This window comes from Passer domesticus, chromosome 30, assembly GCF_036417665.1.
Source record: "Passer domesticus isolate bPasDom1 chromosome 30, bPasDom1.hap1, whole genome shotgun sequence".
In the NCBI taxonomy this organism is placed as follows: Eukaryota; Metazoa; Chordata; class Aves; order Passeriformes; family Passeridae; genus Passer; species Passer domesticus.
In genome coordinates, this window is record NC_087503.1 from 4,563,811 (window position 1) to 4,588,291 (window position 24,481).

The following is a 24,481-nucleotide window of genomic DNA, read 5'->3' on the forward strand; positions in this document are numbered from 1 at the left end:
AAACCTGCCTTTCTTGGACTCTCCATGATGGTCCAAGATGGCAATGGCCACGCTGTCTTGGAGCATTGTGCCCTGGAGACCCAAGATGGAAGAAGCCCGAATGTGGCTCGGGAGCCTGACCATCCTCCCTCCATCTTGGCTCCTCCACTTCCTGCTCCCACAACCTTCTCTTCCACTCTGAACGAACCTCCAGACTCCACCCCCGTGACTGCAGGTCACGTCTCCACAGTCATTCATTCCACCTCCACCCTGGGCCACAGCTCCAGAAAATGACAAAATGGCAGCGCCTTTACTCACCTCCGGCAACAATAGAAACCCCATGATCAAGGATACTGAACCAAACTGTCACACTATTTCTAATCCCAGTGTTTCTGCTCCAAGTTATTCTTCCTCCCCAGACGACAGTTTGGATTCCCCAGAGCCACCTCTCCCCTCAACCCTAGAAGATCCCTGGGAAAGGATCTGGAAGGAAGCAGTTAAGGAAGGAGACTGGCAAATAGTCTTGAAACTCCTCATTGCCCCAGGACATGATGAAAGAAGGGAGCAGAATCCCAGGTATCAGCCACTGGTTTACGGGGAAATCAAGGAGCAGTGTAGGGCAGCTAAAGACTAGAGGCAGGACTCACCTTGTTTTAATAGCCTAATGAGGTCCATGTTCACAGCACATATAACCCCCTATGATTTAAAATATATTATGACCATGTTTTTATCACCTACAGAATACACCCTGTGGGAAAGAGGGATGGAAGTGTTTACTAAATCAATTAATAGCAGACTATGCTAATAATGAGGCAAGGGCGCAATTGACAATCAGCCATCTGGCTGGAGAAGGACAACACAGCCTGCCAGAGGATCAAGCAGCAGGTATCCATAGAGAAGTATTGGACGATATAAAAGAGATGGCTTTGAAAGCTTTAATCCAGGTACCGGATGGTAGCACCCCCAGTTTGGACTATGTAAACATAAGACAAGAACCCGGAGAGCCCTGCATGACATTGATTGATTGCCCTAAAAAGGCACTAGAGAAACAAGTCTGGGATGAAAAGACTCAAAATGAATTACTAAACTCACTGGGGGTAGCCAATGCCAACCTGGAATGTAAGAAAGGGCTGCGTGCCCTTCCACTAGAGATGGAACCCACACTCCTGCAGATGATTGAGGCTGTAATTGCCTCAGGACCACAGAACACGTAGCGGCCGTACAAGCCCAGGCCATTGGGCAAGGAGTTGCAGAGGCCGTAGTGGCCATGCCATTCTCCTTTAAGGTGCCCCAGCAACAATTACAGGGCCCAAAAATATGTTTCTGGTGTGGTCAACAAGGACATTTTAGAAAATATTATCTCTGGGGTAGGGTGGTATCCGGTCCCTAACAGAAATCAACATCAAACTAAGCACAATTTCTCATTTTACAATGCCCTAGTGCAGGTTGGGATGATGATCCACCCTCACAGCTGGCCCAGGGCAGGCCGGGAGTGGCCTTGGTGGCACCTTGGGCTTGGCACAGACTTGAGGAGGGTCTATGTTTTCAACAGAGACACTCAAGAGTTTTAGATTGCTTCAAAGAATTAAAAAGACAAAATCCCTCTTTGGCTGTGTGCTGTCAGATCTCCAAGCAAAGCAGATCCCAGGTGAGTGAGGAGAGACAGGATGGGGTTGGGGAATGTGGAGCAAGGTTGTTGACACTGGGTCAGAGCTCAAGGCACAGCTTCTCTGACCGGGCCAGACCTCCTTAGGAGAGTCCCTGGATCAATATCAGTCACAGAATGCTTCAATCACCTCTTGTGTACTAAGAAAAATAATAAAAGACATCCTTGAAAATAGGAATACATATTTACTAGAAAATCTTTGAAATATTTATCCAGGAGGAAAACTTCGTGATGAACAGCACTAGAGCAGAGGGAAATCAAGGCAGAGCCATGGGTTGTCAGGACTTGCTTGAGGCTAATAAGCCTCATGGTGCATTTGGAGCTGAGCCCTGGAACCTCAGGGCCTGAGAGGAGATTGCACAAACCTGTCCAGAAGTCAAAGTCAGAAGAAAACCCCGAAGTTTGTCAAGGCATGACTAGGTCCTACTGAGGTGCATCCCCAACACAGGCTGATCATGGACTCCTTGGAGGAGAGAACTGGAGGCCAGGATGCCACAAAAACCTCTCAGAGACTCAGTGTGAAAAGGAAAATCCAAAGTACTTTAAAAACCTTGAGTATCTCAAAGTATTAATGAGCCTCACTAAGTGTCAGTGCAAAGCTCTCAAGGGACTCATTAAAGCAGATAATTGGGGCCATGATTGCAGAAACCTCTCCCAGAGTCTGTATCAAAAGGGAAACACCAAGTACCTGAAAATAACTGAAGTACCCTGAAGCATTAATGAGCCCCACGGAGTGTTGTTACTGACAAAGGCTCTCCAGGGACTAATTACAGCAGATAATTGGAGGCCATGATTGCACAAACCTCTTAGAAAGTCAAGGTAAAAGCCAAACCCAAAGTCCTTTGAAAAACCTGCAGTCCCTGGGAGCATTCAGGAGCCCCCAGGGCCATTGCTGAGCAAGGCTCCCCAGGGACTCCTTCCAGCAGATCCTTGAGGCCACTGGGATGTGGGCTAGGGGGGGATGCTGAGGGCAGGACAAGGGGCTGACAGTGCCCAGCCTGGCTGGGGCTGTGCCAGGAGGCCCCAGGGCCTCAGGACAAGGTGTCTCCTCCCAGCCCTTGCTGGCACAGACCCTGCTGCTGTGCCCCAGGCCACCAAGACTTGGCTTCTCTTTGTCCCCCCATGTCATCAGTGCCTCCAGTTCTCTGCTCTGCCTGGGGCCTGGGGACACTTTCTCAGTCGTGTCCCTCAGTGGGACCCATGAAAAGTCCAAGAAACTTTGGAGTTGGATTCTGACTGGGAGTTCTGGAGAGGTTTCTTCAGCTGCCTCCCAGGGACTGATGTTCAGGGCCTGAGCACAAAGCCCCAGAGGGTCATTAAAGTCCTGGTGCTGTGTCTGTGCTGCTGAGCTGGGCTGGGCTCCTGGCACAGAGGCAGCTCCTGGTAAGCAAGAAGAGCTTCAAAAGCACATTTCTCTTGATGAGCAGCTCTTCTGCCAGCCCAGCAGGGCTGGGGCACTGCCTGCAGCCAGCCCGGGCACAGCCCAGAGACACAGAGAGCTTCAATCAGTCAGGGCTGGGAAGGTGCTGAGAAGTGCCTGGGGCAGAATCACTGCCAGCCTTGGCACAGGAACCTCTGGCTGCAGGACAATGCAGCTGCAGCTCCTGGAGCCATCTCCTAAAGCTGGAACATCCCAATGCCTGCAGACCCTGTGAGTACATTCTCTGATTGTCTCTTGTGCAGAGCAGCCAGGGGTGCCCAGGGCTGTCCTGCAGAGCAGGCTCCTGCAGCCCAGGGCCCTGTGCTGGGGCAGGGACTCTGCTGCCTGCCAGGGACTGCTCTCAGCCAGCCCGGGGAGCTGCTCCCAGCACTGGGGGACAAGATCTGGGGGGAAGGAGACATGTGGTAAGGCTTGGAAGTGTTCTCCTTCTGTGTTGAGGATGCTGCATTGTTCAGGGCTGCTAGCAGCAGGGCATTTAATTGCGGAACTTTTCGAATTAGGTGATACAGGGAGAGCAGCAAGACATGCGTTACATAAAAGGGAAAATCCTGCTTTTTTAATCTATGGTTCTGGTTTGCCTGGATGGGAAATGGCACATAGATATTCATCTCTCAGTTCAAGTGAGGAAAATAAAAACATTTTTTCTCAGATGGTAATTAACCAGGCAGAGAATAAAATCAGCACAGGGTCCCTTAGAGGCAACCTCAGTGTCGCTTTTCCAGCCTCCTCAGGGTTACTCTGACGTTGCCATCAGAGCCTGCAGAGCCAGAGTTGCCCCTGGGCAGTGCCAGAGCTGGGAGGGGTCTGCAGGGCAGAGCTGAGCCCCCAGGGCTGGGCTGGGCTCTGGCAGCGCTGGCAGGGACCAGCCCTGGGCACAGGGAAGCAGCTGGCAGGGGCAGGGACAGCTCCAGGCAGCAGAGCCCTGGGCAGGCAGTGGGGGGAAAGTGCCCCCAGGCTGTGCTGGGATATTTAAAGTCCTCTCCAAACTCAACTATTCCATGATTACATTTTTTTACAAATCCCCATGCCAAGACAGCACAAATATCCAACAGCAGCTCCATCAGCCACTTCCTCCTGCTGGCATTGGCAGACACACGGCAGGTGCAGCTCCTGCACTTCTGCCTCTTGCTGGGCATCTCCCTGGCTGCCCTCCTGGGCAACGGCCTCATCATCAGCGCCGTAGCCTGCGGCCAGCACCTGCACACGCCCATGTTCTTCTTCCTGCTCAACCTGGCCCTCAGCAACCTGGGCTCCATCTGCACCACTGTCCCCAAAGCCATGCACAATTCCCCCTGGGACACCAGCACCATCTCCTACACAGGATGTGCTGCACAGCTCTTTTTCTTTCTCTTCTTTATCACATCACAGTTTTATCTCCTGACCATCATGTGCTACGACCGCTACGTGTCCATCTGCAAACCCCTGCACTACGGGACCCTCCTGGGCAGCAGAGCTTGTGCCCACATGGCAGCAGCTGCCTGGGCCAGTGCCTTTCTCTATTCACTGCTGCACATGGCCAATACATTTTCCCTGCCCCTGTGCCATGGCAATGCCCTGGGCCAGTTCTTCTGTGAAATTCCTCAAATCCTCAAGCTCTCCTGCTCAAATTCCTACCTCAGGGAACTGGGGCTTATTGTGCTCTCCATCTCTATAGCATTGTGTTGTTTTGTGTTCATTGTTTTCTCCTATGTGCAAATCTTCAGGGCTGTACTGAGGATCCCCTCTGGACAGGGACGGCACAAAGCCTTTTCCACCTGCCTCCCTCACCTGGCCGTGCTTTCCCTGTTCCTCAGCACTGGCATAGTTGCTCACATTAAGCCCCGCTCCATCTCCTCCCCATCCCTGGATCTGGCCCTGTCAGTTCTGTATTCGGTGGTGCCTCCAGCCCTGAACCCCCTCATCTACAGCCTGAGGAACCAGAAGCTCAAGGCTGCAGTGTGGAGACTGACGACTGGATGCTTTCAGGAACATTAGACTGCTGGGCAATTTCTGAAAATCACTTGAAATAAAAGTCATATTTGATACTTCTGGTTGGTTTAGTTGTGTAGTTTTTTACCTTTGTTTTAGTCTTTCATATTTTCCACAATGAAATGTCATTGTTTGTGCCATTTCACATTTTGTTTCTCTCCACCTTCCCTGTGGCCACAAACTGTGTCAATGAGGGGCTGCACTCTCGATGGCTTCAAAGGAGCTAAAGGATCTCCCAGCAGAGTTTTCTGCAGAGATGCCCTTTTGTTGCCTTCTCTGGAGCTGCAGCAGCAATGTCTGTGTGCAGAGCTGGGGCAGATCAGTGCTGGCACAGCAGCTGTGCCCAACAGCAGCAGCAGCACTTGGTGTTGCCAGTGCTGCTGCCGTGGCCCTGCCCCGCTGCCCTGGTGGCCCTGGTGTTGCTGCAGGGCCTGAGTGCTCTCGGGGCCGGGCACAGTCCTGGGGGTGGCAGTGCCGGGGCTGCAGCAGGGACAGGCCATGGGCACTGCTGGGGCAGCGCTGACGCCTCAGGCCAGGCCCTGGGGGCTGCAGGCTCCTTGCCCAGGCTCTCTCAAGAACACGGCCAGGCCAATGCTCAGCACAGAAAAGCCCCAGGGTGAGCAGCCCCAGGCTGGCCGTGGGCAGGCTGGGGGCAAACAGCATGGCTGGGGCTCTGCAAGGGCCCTGGGGGAGACGGGAAGGAGCAGCAGAGCAGGGGCTGATCCATCCCCAGTGTGCTGCACAGCCCAGGGCAGTGTCCCAGGGCATCCTCATGGAGCTGCCAACAACATCCCCCCTCTGCAGCCCTGGCCTCTCCCCCAGCTCACACAGGTGCCGCATCCTTGCAGGCACAGCCACGGCAGCACTGGCTCAGGAGCCCCTGTTTGCATTGCACACAGCAGGCGGGAGCACCCCCATGCTGCTGCTGTGGGGACATGAACCTGAGGGAGCACAAATGCTATCAGCCCCTGGGGCCAGCAAGGGCTGGGGGACACCAGGGAAACCACTCAGCTTTGTCCTGGCCTCTGCAGTCAGCCAGAAAGTTTGTTCCCATCAGCTGGGAGTTTCCTGTGGCACTGCAGATGCTGTTGCTCAGAGCCACACCCAAACTGCCCTGAGAATTTCCTTGGCTTCTCCTTTGCTTCCTTTACTCTTTCCCTAGTACAAATTTCTTCCTCTTTCTCACCTCTGTTCCCTCCCCTGCAAAAAGCCCATCCCTGTTTGCCCTTTCCTCTCTGGCCCCACTCCCCATTCCAGTTCCTGACTTGGCACCACGGGAACGTCCCTTGGGGAGCAGGATCATCCTCCAAGTGCTGCAGGAATTGTCTGCAGGCTCCTGCAGTGCCTGCTGCTGCTCCCTTGCCAGAGGCACCCCAGGCCAGGGAGGCACATCTGGGCTGCTGTGTCTGCCTGTGGGGCTCCCTGTTCTGGGCAATGAGGAGGAGCTGCAGAGGCTCTGCAGGACTGACAGGATGGGCTTTGGGGCTGGCAGGAGAAGCTGAGGCACCTGGGCTGCTGCAGTTTCTGAAGAGGAGGCCCAGGGCTCATCCTGCCACTGCTCCAAGGGTGGTTTCAGAGAATCATAGAATCTGTAGGGTTGGAAAAGACCTTGGAGATCATCAAGTCCAGTCTGTGCCCTGACACTGCCTTGTCTCCCCTGAGCCTCGTCTTCTCCAGGATAAACAACCCCAGCTCCCTCAGCCACTCCACACAGGACTTGTGTTCCAGACCCCTGACCAACCTTATTGCCATTCTCTGGACATGCTCCGGCCCCTCCATGTCCTTCCTAAATTGGGGGGCCCAGAACTGGACACAGCACTCAAGGTGCTGCCCAACCAGTGCCCAGCACAGGGGAAGAATCACTGCCCTGCTGCTGCTGGCCACACCATTCCTGATCCAGGCCAGGAGCCATTGGCCTTCTTGGCCACCTGGGCACACTGCTGCCTCATGTCCAGCCTGCTGTCCATCTGTCCCTGCAGGTCCCTTTCTGCCTGGCTGCTGTCCAGCCACTCTGTCCCCAGCCTGTAGTGCTGCAGGGGTTGATGTGGACAAAGTGCAGGATCCAGCACTGGGACTTGTTAAACCTCACCTTGTTGGATTTGGGCCCTGGATCCAGCCTGTCCAGGGCCCTGTGCAGAACCCTCCTACCCTCAACAGATCAAAACTCACACCCAGCTTGGTGTCATCTGCAAATTTACTGATGCTGGACTCATTCCCCTCATCCAGGTCATCAGTGCAGACATTGAAATCCACACTGGCTGGCTCTGATCCCTCAGCCATCCTGTGGGTGCCCTGTGATGGCACTCAAGGTGATCTGTTCCATAACCTTGCCAGGCACCCAGGTCAGGCTGACAGGCCTGGAGTTCCCCAGATCCTCCTTCCAGCCCTTCTTGGGGATGGGCTCACACTGACACCTCCACTCCTCTGGAACCTCCCTGCTGAGCCAGGACTGATGGTAAATGATGGAGAGCAGCTTGGGGAGCTCATCCACCAGCTCCCTCATTCCCCTAGGATGGGTCCTATCCTATCCCGCACACCTTTGAGCATCTGAGTGGCTCAGCAGGTCAGCAACTGCTTCCTCCTGGTTTCCAGGGGGCTGTTCTGCTCCCTGTGCCCATTCACCAGCTCTGTAGGACATTGGTCCTGAGGACAACCTGTCTTATGGTTGAAAACGGAGGCAAAGAAGGTGTTCAATACCTCAGTCTTTCCTCATCTTTAGTAACCATATCTCCCCCTGCATCCAATAATTATGCAGATTGTCCTTGCCCCCACCTTTTGCCAATCATGTATTCATAAAAACATTTTTATAATCCTTCACAGAAGCAACCAGGTTAAGCCCCACTTCAGCTTTCACCTCTGTAATTTTCTTTCCCATGACCTAACGACGTCCTTAAACAATTCCCGAGTTTCCTGCTCCTCTGTCCAAAGGTGATGTGTCCTCTTTTATCCCCTGAGTTCTTGCTAAAGCCCCATGCCCAGCCAGGCCAATTATTGTCCTTGCTGGCTCATTTTTGGTCACATAGGGACAGCCTGTTCCTGTGCATTCAAGGTTTTGTTCGTGACATATGTCCATTCTTTTCTGAACAACTCTGCTTTAAAGGGCTTTTTCCCTTTAAAATTCAGTACCTGATTCAGAACATCCCAGATCTACATCCTGAATAGGTTGAAGTCTGATCTCTGTATGTCCAGTGTAGAATTTTCCTTGCTACCCCTCCTTCTTTCACAGAATATTGAAAACTTGATTGTTTTATGGTCACTTTGCTCCAGACAACCTCTGACCTCCACATCTCCCAGCAGTCGTTCTCTGTTTGTGACCAGCAGGAGACAGAGCTTTCCTTGGGAGTGGGAATTGCAGGAAACATCCCCAAAGTGCAGCTTGGTAGGTTCAGGCTGGAGCTGAGGAGAAAGCAAAGTCCCTGCCAGGGTAGAATTGTGGTGCTCGAGGTGTGGCAGCGTGAGGCTGGGCCATGGCCGGCTCTGTGTGCCAGGAGCCGGCAGCGCTGGGTGCAGGGAGCCCAGGGAGGGCACAGAAACGCTGGCTGAGAAATGCTGGGGCACAGCGAGAGGGGCGAGTGCAGCCGGCCAGGGCACAGGAGCAGCACGCACAGGGGGCACAGCCTGCAGGACAGATGGCCGAGGGCTGGGCAGGGCTGGCAGGGCCACAGGCACCCAGGCCTTTGTGCCCTGGGCTCGGGCAGCGCCTCTGGAGGCCCCACAGCAGGAACTTTCCTGGCAGGGGCTGCACTTTGGCTCTCCCTCAGCCTCCCTGGCCAGGCTGGCAGGGGCTGCAGGTTTATGGCATTTGTCCTTGCTGCCCCTGACATCCCCCTGCCCCACAGAGAGCCCCGAGCCACCCGTGAGGGACAGGCCCTGCTGGCCCAGGCTGGGCTCAGGGCTTGGCCTTTCTGCTTCCCCCAGCCAGCCCAGGCCTTGCTCAGCATTGCAGTTCCCTGCCCAGAGCCTTGGGCTCCCCGCACTCCTGGCCTCAAGGATCTGCTCACACCAGTCCCTGGGGAGCCTTTGGCTCTCCCTGCCCTCACTGGGGCCCAGCCATGCTCCAAGGCACCTGGAGTTTTGCTGCTGACTCCTTGAGCAGCTTCTTCATCCTTCCCTCAGTGCCTGAGGCTCCTGGACCCAGCCCCAAATCCACTGTGGGGCTGATTAAAACACAGAAAGCCCTCAGGAGCTCTTTGTCTCCCTTCAATTGTCTTCAAGTCTCCAGAGCTTGTGCAGTGATTGGAGTCAGTTTGGAGTTCTGCTAAGGAGGAAGATGTCAATGTGCACCAAACACATGATGTTTGGATTTAATCATATGGGTGGTTTTCTATTTTTCAGTTCAGAAAAGAGGTGACAGAAGCATTCCCGAAGTGATCTTGATGCTGAATGTCTCCTTAGGAGGTCTGGGCACGGAGAAGAACAAGCCCCTTTTGGGCTGACCCTGTTTGTACAGCCTGCTGCTCACCCCAGCCTCACCATGTCTGACATGGCCCACCTGGGACTGACATCCTAAAGCATGCAAAAATGTTGCTGTAATTTATTATTTTATTTTATTCTGTATCAAATTTTTTTGTGTTATTATTTAACTACGTATATATTTATTATATTCATTTCTATTTATAATAATAACATTGTTTTTTCTTACCTAGTTTTTATGTTGTGAAATACAAAGCTATGTTTTGTGTCAGGTACATACAGGCAACCTGTGTACCTGTGATTGGGATATGTGTGGAAACTGATCATGGGACAGTTACAAAGACAATTCTAATAAATAACTGAGGAAGTAAAGCATGGAAGAAGGCCTTTGAACCTATCCTTTGTTCGTAATTAACCTTTATAACTCTTCAGTTGATTTAGGAGCATTCGAATTAAAGCTTTAAGGATGTTGCTGCTTGACAGGAACTTTCTGCTTCTAGCTAAAATGAGTTTTGCAATAATAACCTTTTGAAGTATCATTTTAGAATATTGCTTGTAGTAAGTATCTTTGGAACTGTAGCTTTAGAATATATCAAAAGGAAACATGCTTATCTCAACACCTTAACAAAACAGTGAAAAGCAGCTTGAGAAAGGAAGATGAACATCAACTCTATCAAGGACTGATAGTTTCAACAAAGGGAAGCTGGACATCACTGTTATGAGATTTACAGTCCTTGCAATTAAAAGGTGGACCCACATCTGGAATCTGGACCTCACCAGCTGGGAGACTTCTTTCTTCTTTCGGAAGCTGGACCCCACCATATGGGGATACTCTTTTCTGGGATACATCCTGAGAAAAACTAAATCACAATAGTGTATAGAATTGTGACATAAAAATTGGGAACAGAAACTGCTGAGAAAGCTTATGAGTACCCCTATAAATATCTGTAAGCCCCAACTATCGGCGTGCAGTTGGAGGGAAAATTTCCCCCACTGTACCCAGCGCTGTATTGCTCATACTTTACCATATTAATTAATAAATTGATTGCTGCTTGAATATTGGCCTCGTCAATCTTCTCATTTATAACATTTCACATCCTTTTCTCTTGGATGCAGTTGGCAAACTTTCTCATGCTGGCTGCCCAAGGGCAGTGTGCTTCTGCTATCAGGCACGTACACAGAGTGTTTGCAAGCATGCTTCTAAATCCACAGAATGTCCATTGTTTTGCCTGCAGGGCTGTGCACATAGGCCACAGTGTCTGCCCAAAATGCTCTCTAACAGGGAAGTCTTTTCCTGAACTAGTAGGGGGAGGGGCTGCTTGAACTTGCTTTCTAGACGGACCCTTTTGGAGGTTTCCTCCCAAAATTTGCCCTAAACCAGCAAAATCCGTTAAAATGAAAACTTCACCAGTAGCACAATTCCACAGCCCACCAGCAAAAACAAAGGATGTGTAAAGTTCTCCAAACATTTGTCCTGCTTTGCTGCAAAAGTCGTGCTGCACACACAGTGCAGTGTGGAAAGCCAAGAGAAGCTGCAGCTGGTGGCAAATCCTGGGACACAAGCTTGACCTTGTTCTCCATGAAAGGTTCTTGAGAAGAGCAGACAGGAGAAGATTCCTGGGAAACTGAAACAGCTTTCCAGAAGTGAAATGAAAGTGAGAGAAACATTCCAAGAAGTTTTCCTCCATTTATTTCTAGTCTGCCCTTTCCCATGTTGCACTACTTCTCTATCCCATTCATTCCAAATGCACCTCACCTCTAAGATCGGTGACTTATCATGTTTTAGACACTCTAAAATACCATGAGACACACAACAGTTTTCCTTCCCCTGTTTTTACTGGAAAGCAGCACTGCAGATGCAAGTGCAGTGCTTGGGTCAGGCAGGAATCCTACACAAAGGGAATGTGCCCCGACAGTGCTTGACCCGCAGCAAGGACAATGCACAGCAGCGATTGAGGGGATTTCTCTGCCAGCGTGCAGGAGTCAGGGCTCTGCACCTGGGCTCGACACTGCCAAGTTCCCGTGTTTGGACAGACTAAGGGGCTGTCCCGGGGCGCGCGGGGCTCGCCCGTGGGGCTCGTGGGGCTCGAGCGGGGAACGGACACGCGGACAAACGGCCCGGGGCTTCAGTTGCAGCGACGGCAGCAGCAGCGGCGGCAGCAAAAGCAGCGCAAGCAGAGAATCTAAAACACTCTTTTTCCTTCTCTTTTTCTCTCTCTTTCTCGCCCTTTCCCGCTGACGAGCACCCTTCCCTCCGCGTCGATTTCCCGGCGTCCCTCTCCTCTCCTCTCCCCGCCTCCCTCTCCCCGTGCCGGGCCGGGCCATGCCCCCGGCCCGCCCCCGGCCCCGGGCGGGGCTGCCCCGTGCCCGCCCCTGGCCGTCCCGCCGCCGCCTGGCCTCAGCCCGGCTCTGGCCGTGCTGGCGCTGGCGCTGCTGGGCGGGCGTCAATGCCTGGGGCTGGGGCGGCATCGCCGGCTTTTGGCTCCGCCTGGCCCGAGCCCGGTCCCGGCCCCGACGCAGGGTCCAGTCCCGGCCCCGGCCCCGGCCGCGGCCCCGGTCCCGGCTCCTCCCGGGGCCCACGGAGGACACAGGCGGCGCAGCCGCTCCCGCCGCCTCCGCTGAGGCTTGCCCGGCCCGAGCTCCGCCGCTCGGCAGCGCAGCCGCCGGGGCGGGTGGGGATGCCCGGGCCGGGGCGGGTGAGGGGCGCTCGGGGGCCGTTGCTGGCCCCGGGCCGAGCGCTGACAGCCGCGTCCCGCCCGCAGGGAAGGCGCAGGAGGCCTTGCAGGAGCGGTACCGCCTGGGTTCCCTGCTGGGGCGCGGCGGATTCGGCAGCGTCTGCTCGGCGACGCGGCTCTCGGACGGCGCCCCGGTGAGCGGCGGGGCCGGCGGCGGGCGGAGAGGGAAGAGGGAGACAAGGACGAGAATGTCGGAGCGCAGTGGGAAGGGCGTTGAGCTCAGCCCGCTGCTCCCCTTGCTCGCAGGTGGCCATCAAACGCGTGCCGCGGGATCGCATCCGGCACTGGAGCGAGCTGGTGAGTGAGCGGGGCCAGCGGCGGAAGCCGGGCCGTGCCGGGCGGCGAGGAGCCGGGGCCCGGCATGGTGGAAGCTGCCGGGAGCCCTGTGGGGAGAGCGGGCGTGGGCTGAGCAGGGCATGCAGAGCATCCCGGGCTGGCTGAGGGGTCCCAGAGCCCTGGCACAGCCTCAGCTCCACTGACGGCATCGCGCTCCTCCCGCAGCCTGACGGCACCAGCGCGCCCCTGGAGATCGTGCTGCTGGCCAAGGTGTCCTGTGGGTGTGCTGGTGTCATTCAGCTGCTGGAGTGGCTTGAGCTCCCCGACAGCTTCTTGCTGGTGATGGAGCGTCCAGAGCGGTGCCAGGAGCTCTCGGGTTTCCTGGTGGAGCGGAGGTTCCTGCCGGAGGAGGAGGCGCGGGGGCTGTTCCGCCAGGTGCTGGAGGCCGTGCGGCACTGCACCAGCTGCGGGGTCCTGCACAGGGACATCAAGCCCGAGAACATCCTGCTCGACCTGGCCAGTGGGCAGCTGAAACTGATTGACTTTGGCTGTGGCGCCTTCCTCCAAGACACAGCCTACACCCAGTTTGCAGGTAAGCCCTTGCAGGGGATGCTCCTGGGCATCTCATGGCCCAGCCTGGGTGTAGCACCGGGGCTTCCCCCTACTGCAGCTGGGATGGGATTAATGCTGGAGCCAAGTTGATTTGGTTGGGGTGTGAGGGGGGCCAGCTCCCAGCCCTGCTGACAGCCTTCAGTACCCACTGTGCCCTGGGCTGGGGCTGGAGCTGGTGCAGCCAGCCCGACAAAAACCCCCATGGGGGTAATGGAGAGGGGGGTCTGAACCCATGCCCTGGATGGTTTGGTGTGCAGGGGAGGAGGGGCTTGAACTGCTCCACTCACCTTGTTTGCCTTGGCTTATTAACATTTTTTGGGGGCCCATGCAGGCAGAGAGGAGAGTGGGTTTTCTCCACCAGTGGGTGGGTTTTTCCTTTGTGTGTCATGGTTGGGCTTGCCCAGGGTTTCTGCTGCCCTCTTCCAGCACCAGTGGCTTCTTTTCCAGCCCCGAGTTTGTACACAAGTCCCAGGTGATGGTGAGAAGGCAGCGGTCACCCTGTGTGCTGCTGGAGCAGCCCCCACATGCCCGGGGATGCTGGGGCCAGGCTCTGGGAGCAGCAGCATCCCCCTGAAGAGCTCTGTCTGTGTTCCACAGGAACCCTGGCCTACAGCCCTCCAGAGTGGACCCAGCACCAAAGCTACCATGGCGAGGCAGCGACGATCTGGTCCCTGGGCCTCCTGCTGTACCAGCTGGTCGTGGGGAATCACCCGTTCAGGAGGGGCCAGGAGATCATCTGGGGGCGCATCTTGTTCCCACCACGGCTCTCTCAAGGTGGATCCTCATCTCTGGGCACAGGGGGAATACCAATGCTGGGAGACAGCAGCGGGCTGATGGGCATCCTGCTCTGGCAGCTGCTGAGGAGGTGGCACATGTCCTGCTCTCCTCCAAACAGAGAATCCGTGGGGAAGTTTAGGCCCAGCTCTGGGCACACCCAGTATGGCCTGGGCACAGGAACAGGGGGGCAACTTCTCCAACTGACTGGTGATTTCTGGTTTGTCTCCCCAGAGTGCCAAGATGTCATTAAGCGGTGTTTGTCCATGCAGCCCTCGGACAGGCCATCATTAGAAGAGCTTTTCTGCCATCCTTGGGTGCAGGGTGCTCCTCGGCCCTAGAAGATGGGAGAGATCCATGTGCACAGTTGGATCCAGGGGCCTGGCAGGTACCAGCTCTACACATCTCTTGGCACTCAGTGGCAAAGCAAACCAGACTGGTTTTGTCCTGCCTGTAGCTCTGAGCAGGGGTCAGCAGAAGGGAACAAGCAGCTCTTGGGCGGGAGCTGAGCTGGAGATCTGGTGTGGCAAGCACTGGTGGCCACCATCACCCCGGTTTGTTTGTCTGGTTCATGGATGGCTGGGGCCCTGGGCAGAGCCCTGACAGCCTGGTCTGTTCCCAGGGAAGGAGAAGGAGCTCCTGGAGAAGCTGTACCAGGTGGGGCTGCTGCTGGAGACAGCAAGGACAACCTCAAGGACGACAGTCTCTTCTTTGGCCTGGCCAGCTGAAGAAGATGGACTTGGATTCTGGCACCTTCTCTAAAGACACACTCCACACCCAATTTGCAGGTGAGTTCCACAGCCAGGGGGATGCTCCCAGATCTGGGCATGGCACGGCCTGGCTGGGCACCAAAGGTTCCCCCTTTGCTGGGGGGGATGCAACGAATTCTTCATTCAGCTCCCCAGCTGCTTTTTGGCTCTGGGCAGCTGCTGAGGGCTAGATGTGCCGTGGCTGGCTGCAGGCTGGGTACATGTCCTGCCCTGCTCCCAAAGACAGCATTGATGGGCAGCTCTGGGCACAGCCAGCACGGCCTGAGCACCACGGGCAGCTGGGACAAGGGGACAGGAACCTTCAGCTGACAGGCAGTTTCTGGTTTCTCTCCTTGCAGCCGGGCTCTGCGGGGGCTGAGGCTGCTCTGGGCTCTGCCAGGGCTCTGCTGGGCTCAGCCCTGGGCACAGCTGGGCTGGCTCTGCCCTCACATTGCTCTGACAGCTTTGCATCAGACAAGCCCGTTCCGAGCACAGCGCCTGAGCTTTCTGCTTTGGCAGGTGAGTGAGACTCTCCTGCAGGCCCAGAGATTGCAGCTGGGAACACACATCCAATTGGCAAGAACGCAAACTCTCCACAGTCCCAGCTGAACGCCTGGATCTCCAAAGGATGTTTCATCTGTCACACTCTTCATTCCTTTTTGGCTTTTTCTTCCTCTAGAGGTGCCACAAGTGGGCCAAAGCTGGCGAGTGGGCCGTGTCCCTGAGGCAGTGCAGTCTGGAGCTGATGGATGGAGAATTGCCTTTCTGCACTCCCAAACCAGAGGAAAAATCTGTAAGTGGGACTTTGTGTCTTTAAGAAACCCCTGACAGTTTCAAAGGGAATGTGCAGCTCATTCACAGGGTGGGAAGGAAGGGCATCTTCTGAAGGGTTTGGGGTTTGACAGAGGTTATATTCCCAGTGCTGCTTGGAGCTGGAAGGGCACAAAGCAATTTCCCATTGCTTCAACCACAATTTAAAATAACAATGTTGGAAACAAAGCCCAAAAACTTTTTAAAAAGGCTGCTGAGGTCAGTAAGATGGATCCATGCCATCAGCACATTCACAAAGTAATGTATGAAAAAAATAACTGAGTTTTCTTCTTCAAAAGATCATTTGCCTCTTAATACAAAGTCACAAAAGATTTTTCACTGCACACTTGGGTTTTGTTTTTATCTTTATCGTTTTACCAATTTTTTTTTTCCTTATAACAGAAAACATGCTGTAAAAAAAGAGTGTCCTTTGCTCCTGGTTCCCATGTGGAGCAGCTCCCTTCCTGCTGGCTGAGCTGCTCAGGCAGAGCCCGGCAGCTCCTGGCCATGCAGGGCTGAGGCTTTTCCCCACTGCTGGGCACAGACTGATGGAGCAGCACTGCTGAACACGGGCACACCCAGAGGGACCAAGAGCAGCTGCCTTTGCCCACCTGAGGCTCCAAGGCCCAAACTCTGAGCAGCCAGGGCTGGAAGAGACTCGCAGGCTCCCTGGTGGCTGTGCTGCCCCACTTGTGCCCGGCCCAGCTCTGCATGAGGCAGAGGGAGAACAAGGGGCAGCTCCCTCTCAGCCCAGCCCAGGGACCCCTGCAGCCCCAGGGCTTGGGGCACTGTCAGCACCTGCTGCTCCAGCCACCACTCCTGCTGACCCTGACAGCAACACCCAAACTGGGGCTGATCCCGAGGGAGCAGCAGCAGGGCCTGGATCTGATCGCTGACTCTGGGCCAGGGCTGGACAAATGACCCCACAGCAGCAGCAGCACATGGAGCTGACATTCAGCACAGCCCCTGCCACTCTTCCCTCCTGTGTGCAGCAGTGTCACAGCAGCCTGAGGCACCTGGGAGCCCCCAGTGCCAGCAGGGACTTGAGATGGCAGCCCTGGGCTCCTGGAGGTTGTGCAAGGAATGCAGCTGGGGACTCCCTGTCCATGGGGAGCTTCCAGATGGAAAAGGCTGCTGTGTCCAGGCAGCTCCAAGGGCAGAGAAAGGAGCGTCTCGACCACTGGATCTGTGCCAGTCCTACAGTCCTGGGCAGCAGCCACTGAGCCCTGGGGGAGCAGAGGGCACAGCAAGAGGGACAAAGCCAGGCGAGGTCAGAGACTGGAGAGAGCCAGACCTGAGGCAGGAACAGCTGCTCCATTGCACTCTTGGAGAAAGCTCTTGGCTGGTTTAAAGCACTGAAAAGCATGAAGTGCAGAGAGGAGGCCACAGCAAACAATGCTCCTGTTTCCACACCCTCTCCTCTCTGTGTCCCAGAAGAAACTGGACTGTATTCATCTCTCCGAGTCGTCTCATTCAACATGAGCAGCTTAGCACCAGGAGCTGAAGGAACTGCCACCACAGGCCACAGGAGCTGAGCAAGAGGGAACTTTTGGAGCAAAGTAATGCTGCTCAAATAGACCTAGCTGAATGCAGCAGATATAGTAATGGAATCACAGCATCCTTTCTGTTGGAAAAGACCTCTAAGCTCATCCAGTCCAGCCGTTCACTCAGCAGTGCCAAGCCCAGCACTAAACCACGTCCCTGAAGTGCCAAGGCCTGAACAGCAGGCCCTGAGCCAAAGGTGACTTCTGGATGAACCTTCCAACCAAAGGTTATCTTTCTATCTGCTCACTGATGAAATATGCATGGCCATTAGCACTGTGATAGATGTAGCCACTCCTTAGTGACACACGTATTGATCTTTTTGTATTGGCAAGCCAGACAAGGCCATGAAATCTGACATATGGCCTTGTTTAGGGATGAAGGATCAAAGTCAGCTCCTTTGGTTCCTCCTTGAGCCCTGGCCAGGCTTTGGGAGGGACCCAAGAGGAGGATGAAACCAGATGTTCCCACACTAGAAGTGCTGTCAGTTTGTTCATTCAGCACTGTCAGAGCTGGGCCCTCTCACAGTGAGGTTGGAGCCTCACCTGTGGCTGGAGGCACCTGCAGGAATTCCCAGTGTCCAGGAGTGGCTCTGCAGTCCTTGGCTATGACAGCTTCCCCCAGCTGCTGTGTGGATCTGGGGGATGGTGAAGTCTGAGGGACACTGGTGCTGGATCTTTCTTAATCACTGCTGCAATCTTTGGTGCTGATGATTGGGTGCATTGCTGAGCTGCTCCTTTTGTAATCCTTTGCTGCTTTGAGCTGCAGTAAATGACACTGATTCCTTCAGTTGGAGTCTGTCTTTGGTGCTGACCCTGCCCACTGGTAAAACAAAACTGGCAGAGTCTGGCCAGATCACAGCAAAATGTCACTTGTTAAATGTAAATGTGAGGAATCAGTGGCATCAGAAATTCCCAGATGGGAAGCCCTTCCCTGGAGTTGGCTGGCTCTGGAGTGGGCTGAGGTCACAGCACTGTGTGAGCAGTGGGGCAGTTGGTTAAAAGAAGCTGAACCCCTGGATGTCTTAAAATGTATCCAAAAATTGCATATGGAAAAGGAAAAGAACTTGTGGGTTTGGGCAGACAAAGATGAATTTGTTAACAGTACATTGAAAACAGCACCTTCAGAAGGAACAATTCTTGTTGGAATGCTCCCACATGGAGCAAGAAGAAGGTTTTAATCTTGAGCTCCGATGCATTTGTGCAAGTGAAATATTAATATCATAAATAACTATGTACATATTTATAGTATAATCAGGCCTTAATATATATTGATATATATATATATTTATATGTATGTCTATACCTATCTAGCTATATCTATATTTCTATATCAATATCTATATCTACGTATAAAATTGTAATAATGTGAAATAGTGCTGACAATACTAATTTGGTAGCTTTGGCTGCTCAGGGATGTAACACTAAATACTCTACAGAAAAGGATTGGCCAGGACCCTAATGTCCGAGGTAAACTTTGTGAGATTGTATACAATGAAAAAAGGAGGAGGGGATGAAATTATCTATTTTTACAGGGTTTGCTGATGCTGTGATTCAGAGTGCTTTGTCTGTTACTGTGGAAAATACCGTGATTAAGACTGCTGGGTTTTTCATGTAACAGACTATCCTCAAGCTGCAGGATTTGTTGAACAGGTGAAGGGGTTGTTAAAAGAGCAGTTGAAAAAATGAGGAGATGGGAACCTGTCCCCATGGAGAACCCATCTCCCAGATGTGCTCCATACCCTTAACAATGGCCCACTGGGGAAATGGAAACCCCCTGGCTGTGCACAGCTGCACCCAATTTGCAACTACAACCATGGGCAGTGAGACTTGGACTGCCTGGGAAATTGTTGTGGGTGTGATGGCCCCTGGCAGGGCCAGCCCAGAGGCTGCAGGGCTGGACCTTCATGCATTGCCATTAATTAGGATAAATCCAAAGCAAATGAAAGCTATCTATAGTGAGACAGGAATTCTGATTCCTCCAGGGCTCTTTGGTTTGGTAACTGCTCATTTGGAGCTTGGCCTTGCAAAATGTTCATGTCATGGCAGGAGGAAAGGAGGAATTGATGCTGAATATAAAGGAGAAATTACAGTAATTCTGTTAAACAATTGTCAATAAGATTGGGTTATTCAACCCCATGACAGGGTAGCACAATTATTGATATTGCAATTTTAAGCACGATTGTGAAAAAAGGAGATCCACCTCCAGTCATTACCATTTCTGGAGATAAAGGGTTTGGATGCAGCAGTCCTAACAATGGAGCCAGAGTGTGGGCACGGAGGCCAAAAGGCCCTCCTGAGGCAGCTGAAGGAACAGCTCCTAGGAAAGACAACATTGAATCCTGAAACCTGGGCAGGAACAATGGGAATATGTCCCTGCAGCCAAGTATTCTGTGTGAGAACGAGTAGATATTACAGGATACTGTTTTACACATCCTGCCAGACCAAATCTCCTTGTTTGCTCCAATGGCTCCTTTGGAAAATGCTCTGATCCACGGGGCTCCATGTGGAGGCTGCTGTGACACTGAGGGACTTGCACACAAATTCCATCCAGGAGCCTGGGTGCCCTCAGGGACTGGGACCCGGCCCCCTTCCAGCCCAAGGGGAAAGGGCCCCACCAAGCCTTGTTAGCCACAGACACCGTGCTAAAGCTGAGCAGCAAAGGACCTTGGGGGCATTATTCTGAAATTAACACAGTGCCACCTCCATGGACGACCGAATTATTGTTCCTAACCCAAATGAGATTGAGGAAAAAGAATGAATAACCGTGTCACTGAAGTACTGCTGATGTCTGCAAGTTGTATCTTGATAGTCAGCCAGAATCTTTGTTTGCCACAAACACCTTTAGAGTTTCACCAAGGATTAGTCATTAAATTCTTGAGAATGCTAAGATCAAAGTATCCAAAATACTCAATGTAATTAATTCCTGGATATGCTCTCAACCCATTTTGGGAGGAATGGGGCTCCCTTGGAGGGCCCAGGGAAGAGCCCTGCATCCATCAGCAGCCCACAGTGGGAAATAGGAAATTAGACCTTTGGTACTGAGAATGGAAGCTGCTGGCTGTGTGGAGACTGCCCATAAATAGCCTCCTAAAGGATGGTTTGGGTCCTGTTTCCAGGCAATGCTGTTGCCCCCCTTGAGGGTCCTTCAGCAACAATCACAAGGAAGAGTTGGGGCCAAGAGAACATTTTCCACCCAAGGGGTGCATTTGGTCTCAGAAAACCAAAAGATTCTGGTTCAACCTGTGTCCCATGTGTACTACCCCATTCTGCAGATTTTACAGTAATGAGCTAAATCAATTATTAGAAGAAATAGCAAATGATGCTGTTAAAATGTCCAATCTCACATCCCAGGAGCTCCAACAAACATGAATGGGGCTCTACAGAAACACACAGACTGGGATTATCTGCTTGCTGGCCAGCGAGGAACCTGGGCTCTCATGGGACAGGAATGTTGCACTGCTCTCAGTGATGGGTTTGAAGGCCAACAGTCAGGAATCAGCTTGACAGAAAAGGCAGTAGAAGAGTGGCAGAAAGAAGAAAATTCTTCTTGGTGGCATTGGCTTCATGGCTGCCAAATTGGAGGCTACTGTGAAATTAATTTTTGGCAGTGTCGCGTCATTGCAATATGAGCACTTGGTGTGTTATGATTTCATTTTAGAGTTGTTGTGGCACTTTGTGCTGGAAACGGAGTACTGAGTCTTGTCTAAAAAGAGACACAGTCTCAAGAAAAAAGGGACATTTGATAAAATAATGGAGAATAGCAACTAATTGGGGATGTTTTAAATGGAAGGCAAATTATAGCTCTGAGTAATGAACTTGAACAACACTTAATTGAAGAACAAGAGCTGATGTCTTTATGCCTAATAGCTAAATCTAAACTCTGTTATCCAAAGAATTGTTATGAAGGTTGCAGTTCATCATCTGTAGGTCAAAGCACTGATTGATGTCCTGAGGCCTCAACACCAGGTCCTGTATGTGGCCTGAACAACAGGCCCTGAGGCAAAGCTGAGCTCTAGATGAAACTTCCAACCAAAGCTTATCTTTGTATCTGCTCATTAATGAATCTTTATTAGCAATATGATCTCTATCTGTTCATTGGTGAAATGTGGATTTACCTTTCTGTATTTAAAAATCAGACAAGGCCCCATCTGGCCTTGTTTGGGGCTGAATGGTCAAAGTCAGCTCCCTTGGTTCCTCCTTGGGCCCTGGCCAGGCTTTGGGAGGAACCCAAGAGGAGGATGAAACCAGATGTTCCCACACTAGAAGTGCTGTCAGTTTGTTCATTCAGCACTGTCAGAGCTGGCCCCTCTCACAGCGAGGTTGGAGCCTCAGCTGTGGCTGGAGGCACCTGTAGGAATTCCCAGTGTCCAGGAGTGGCTCTGCAGCCCTTGGCTGTGACAGCTTCCCCTGCTGCTGTGTGGATCTGGGGGATGGTAAAGCCTGAGGGTAAATGATGCTGGATCTTTCTTAATCACTGCTGCAATCCTTCGTGGTGATGGTTGGGTGCATTGCTGAGCTGGTCCTTTTGTAGTTTCGGAATTTACATTATATAAATTAGACAATTCCTTCAGTTGGTGTCTGTGTCTTTGGTGCTGACCCTGCCCACTGCCAAAACTGACCTTGTGGGCTCCACTGAACCAAGGGGCCCTTGTGACACTGCAGGGCCTCGTGTGACCTGGGGACCATGGTGACCCTGTGGGGCTTAATGGAACCCTGGAGACCATTCTGACACTGTGGGGACTCATACGGACCAGGCCCCATTGTTTTCCTCTCCCTGGCACTGCCCAGTTCAGCCTTTCCTGCCCCTGCCCCAGCCCAGCAGAGCAGCAGAGTCAGGTCTGGCCCTGCAGCAGGAACTGCAGGCACTGGAGGTCAGGGACAGCCACTCTGGGTCTGGAATGCTCAGCAGATGCTCAGCTCGGGCAGCTCCTGCAGCCCCAGGGCCAGCCCCGCTGCCCAGCCCAGCAGCAGAGTTGGCCCCGGGGCTCCTCAGGCAGCTCCTGCTGGCCCAGGGACAGGGCAGCCTCTTGCCAGGGCTCCTCTGCGCACCCACGGGCTCCTGCTCTGCTCCTGGCCCATGCCAGCTGCCCCCAGAGCCTTTGCCAGGGGAACACGTCTGTGCTGGCCCCAGCAGCCATTGCTGCAGCCCCTGCCCTGCTGCCCAGAGCCCCGAGCTGGGGCTGCTGCTCTGCAGAGCACGGGGGCTGTGCTGCCCGGGGCCCTGGGCTGCCTCTGCTGGGCTCTGCTGCTCAGCCTGGCACACAGAGGCAGCTGATGCTGCTCCCTGCACTCACCCCCTCCCACACAGGCTCTGCGGGGCCATGCAGGGGGCTCAGAGGTGCCTGCCTTGTGCCAGGGCTGCCAGAGGGGCTTGGGGCTGCCCTGGATCCTCCTGGGGGAGTTCCCTGAGGCTCAGAGCAGGCAGTGCCTAGACTCCTTTCCCTGGGCCTGCTGTGTCTCTGGGCTGCAGAGCTCTCCTGGCTCACAGCAGACATTCAGTCCTTGATCTCGGGGTGAGCCCAGCCTGGCCAGGCCTGTGCCCAGTCAGCTCCACTCCCTGCTGCTCCCTGGCACACCCTGTCCCTGCAGGTCCCCTGTGTTCTCCTGGCAGCTCCCAAGGCCCTCCAGACAAACCTTCCCCTGCCATCAGCCCTGGCACAAGCTGCAGAGCCCCAGGAAAGTTCAGCACAGACCATTCAGCATCTGGTGGGCACTGGCTACCAACAAGCAAAACCTGACCCAGACTTGAGTCCCGCAAAGGCCCCAGAGACCCTGATCTCATCCCACTGAGCCCTGGGAGAACAAGGAACACAAGGAGCCTCTTAGGAGTCCTGAGAGTGACTCTGGAGGGGAGCAAAGCCTCCCTGCCCTGCACTCAGGAGATGCCCTTTGCTGGTGGAGCTGCTGTGCTGGAGCCCAGCTGTGTCCCAGCAGTGCCCATGGCCTGTCCCTGCCTGAGGCCACAGCACGGACACACAGCAGGACAGTGACCAATCTGCCAGAGCACTCCGGCCTGGCACCCACAGCAGGGCTGGGAAGGGGAGTGTGGAGCTGGGAGGAGCAGATGTGGAAAGAGGCAGGGCTATTGTCCCTGGCCATGCTGCTGTGCTGGGAGCCCCTTCCCTCCACCTCTGCTCACAGGCACTGCCCCTGCAGAGCCAGAGAAGGGCTGAGGAAATGCCTTGGGCACACAAGTCAGGGAAAACACTTATTTTTATTGAAATGGACTGGGAAAAAGCCTCCTGAAATTCTTTGTGCTGCAAAAGAAAAGTAGATGTTCATGTAAAAATGATGAGTAGTACTCCAGTAATTTATGAAAAATATTATAACACCAGAAAAATAATAAGAAAAAGATCTGAATGAAGAAATGGACAAATAGGAAAAAAACAGTCAAGATTGTAAAGAGTTACCTTCTGAAGGTTCTGAGCAGAAAAAAAGAGAGTTTACTGCTTCTGAAAAGATAGAGTTATTATTTTCCTCAGGGCATCCTTGAGCTCCTGGTTCCTCAGGCTGTAGATGAGGGGGTTCAGGGCTGGAGACACCACCGAGTACAGAACTGACAAGGCCAGATCCAGGGATGGAGAGGAGATGGAGGGGGGCTTAAGGTGAGCAAAGATAACCGTGCTGACAAACAGAGAGACCACGGCCAGGTGAGGGAGGCAGGTGGAAAAGGCTTTGTGCCGTCCCTGCTCAGAGGGGATCCTCAGCACAGCCCTGAAGATCTGTACATAGGAGAAAACAATGAACACAAAACAGCCAAATACCAAACAAGCACTAACTGCACTGAGCCCCAGTTCCCTGAGGTAGGATTGTGAGCAGGAGAGCTTGAGGATCTGGGTGATTTCACAGAAGAACTGGCCCAGGGCATTGCCATGGCAAAGGGGCAGGGAAAATGTATTGGCTGTGTGCATGAGAGCATTGAGAAAGGCACTGGCCCAGGCAGCTGCTGCCATGTGGGCACAAGCTCTGCTGCCCAGGAGGGTCCCGTAGTGCAGGGGTTTGCAGATGGACACGTAGCAGTCGTAGCACATGATGGTCAGGAGATAAAACTCAGCTGAAGTGAAATATCCAAAGAAAAAGAGTTGAGCAGCACATCCTGTGTAGGAGATGTTCCTGGTGTCCCAGAGGGAATTGTGCATGGCTTTGGGGACAGTGGTGCAGATGGAGCCCAGGTCGCTGAGGGCCAGGTTGAGCAGGAAGAAGAACATGGGCGTGTGCAGGTGGTGGCCGCAGGCTACGGCGCTGATGATGAGGCCGTTGCCCAGGAGGGCAGCCAGGGAGATGCCCAGCAAGAGGCAGAAGTGCAGGAGCTGCAGCTGCCGCGTGTCTGCAAATGCCAGCAGGAGGAAGTGGCTGATGGAGCTGCTGTTGGACATTTGCTGGGGCTGCACATGGGGACCTGTTCATGGAGAAAGGACAGTGAGAAGTCAGGAGAGGCTGCTTTGAGCCAAACCTGGGCCATTCCCTGCAGACTGTTCCAGTGGTACTCGCCCACCCTTGTTCCTGCTCTGGGA

At 53.6% G+C, this 24,481-nt stretch overlaps 1 protein-coding gene and 2 long non-coding RNA genes across 4 annotated transcripts in view; 2 read left to right on the forward strand and 1 right to left on the reverse strand.

The window, feature by feature from the left end:
- Positions 1-24,481, forward strand: part of LOC135287650 (uncharacterized) — a 134,613-nt gene that overhangs the window by 21,632 nt on the left and 88,500 nt on the right. The window lies entirely within an intron of this gene.
- LOC135287648 (uncharacterized) lies at positions 14,993-16,177 on the forward strand. Its single transcript, XR_010351205.1, has 3 exons — positions 14,993-15,132; positions 15,293-15,406; positions 15,826-16,177. It is a non-coding gene; the product is annotated as an uncharacterized LOC135287648 (long non-coding RNA).
- On the reverse strand, positions 23,202-24,343 carry LOC135287608 (olfactory receptor 14J1-like). The gene has a single exon (XM_064400885.1). The coding sequence runs from the start codon at positions 24,341-24,343 to the stop codon at positions 23,411-23,413; it is 933 nt and encodes a 310-aa protein (XP_064256955.1). The 3' UTR covers positions 23,202-23,410.

Excerpts from the sequence above, each read along its gene's own strand:
- LOC135287608 (XM_064400885.1), bottom strand. The coding sequence starts at position 24,343 with ATGTCCAACAGCAGCTCCATCAGCCACTTCCTCCTGCTGGCATTTGCA.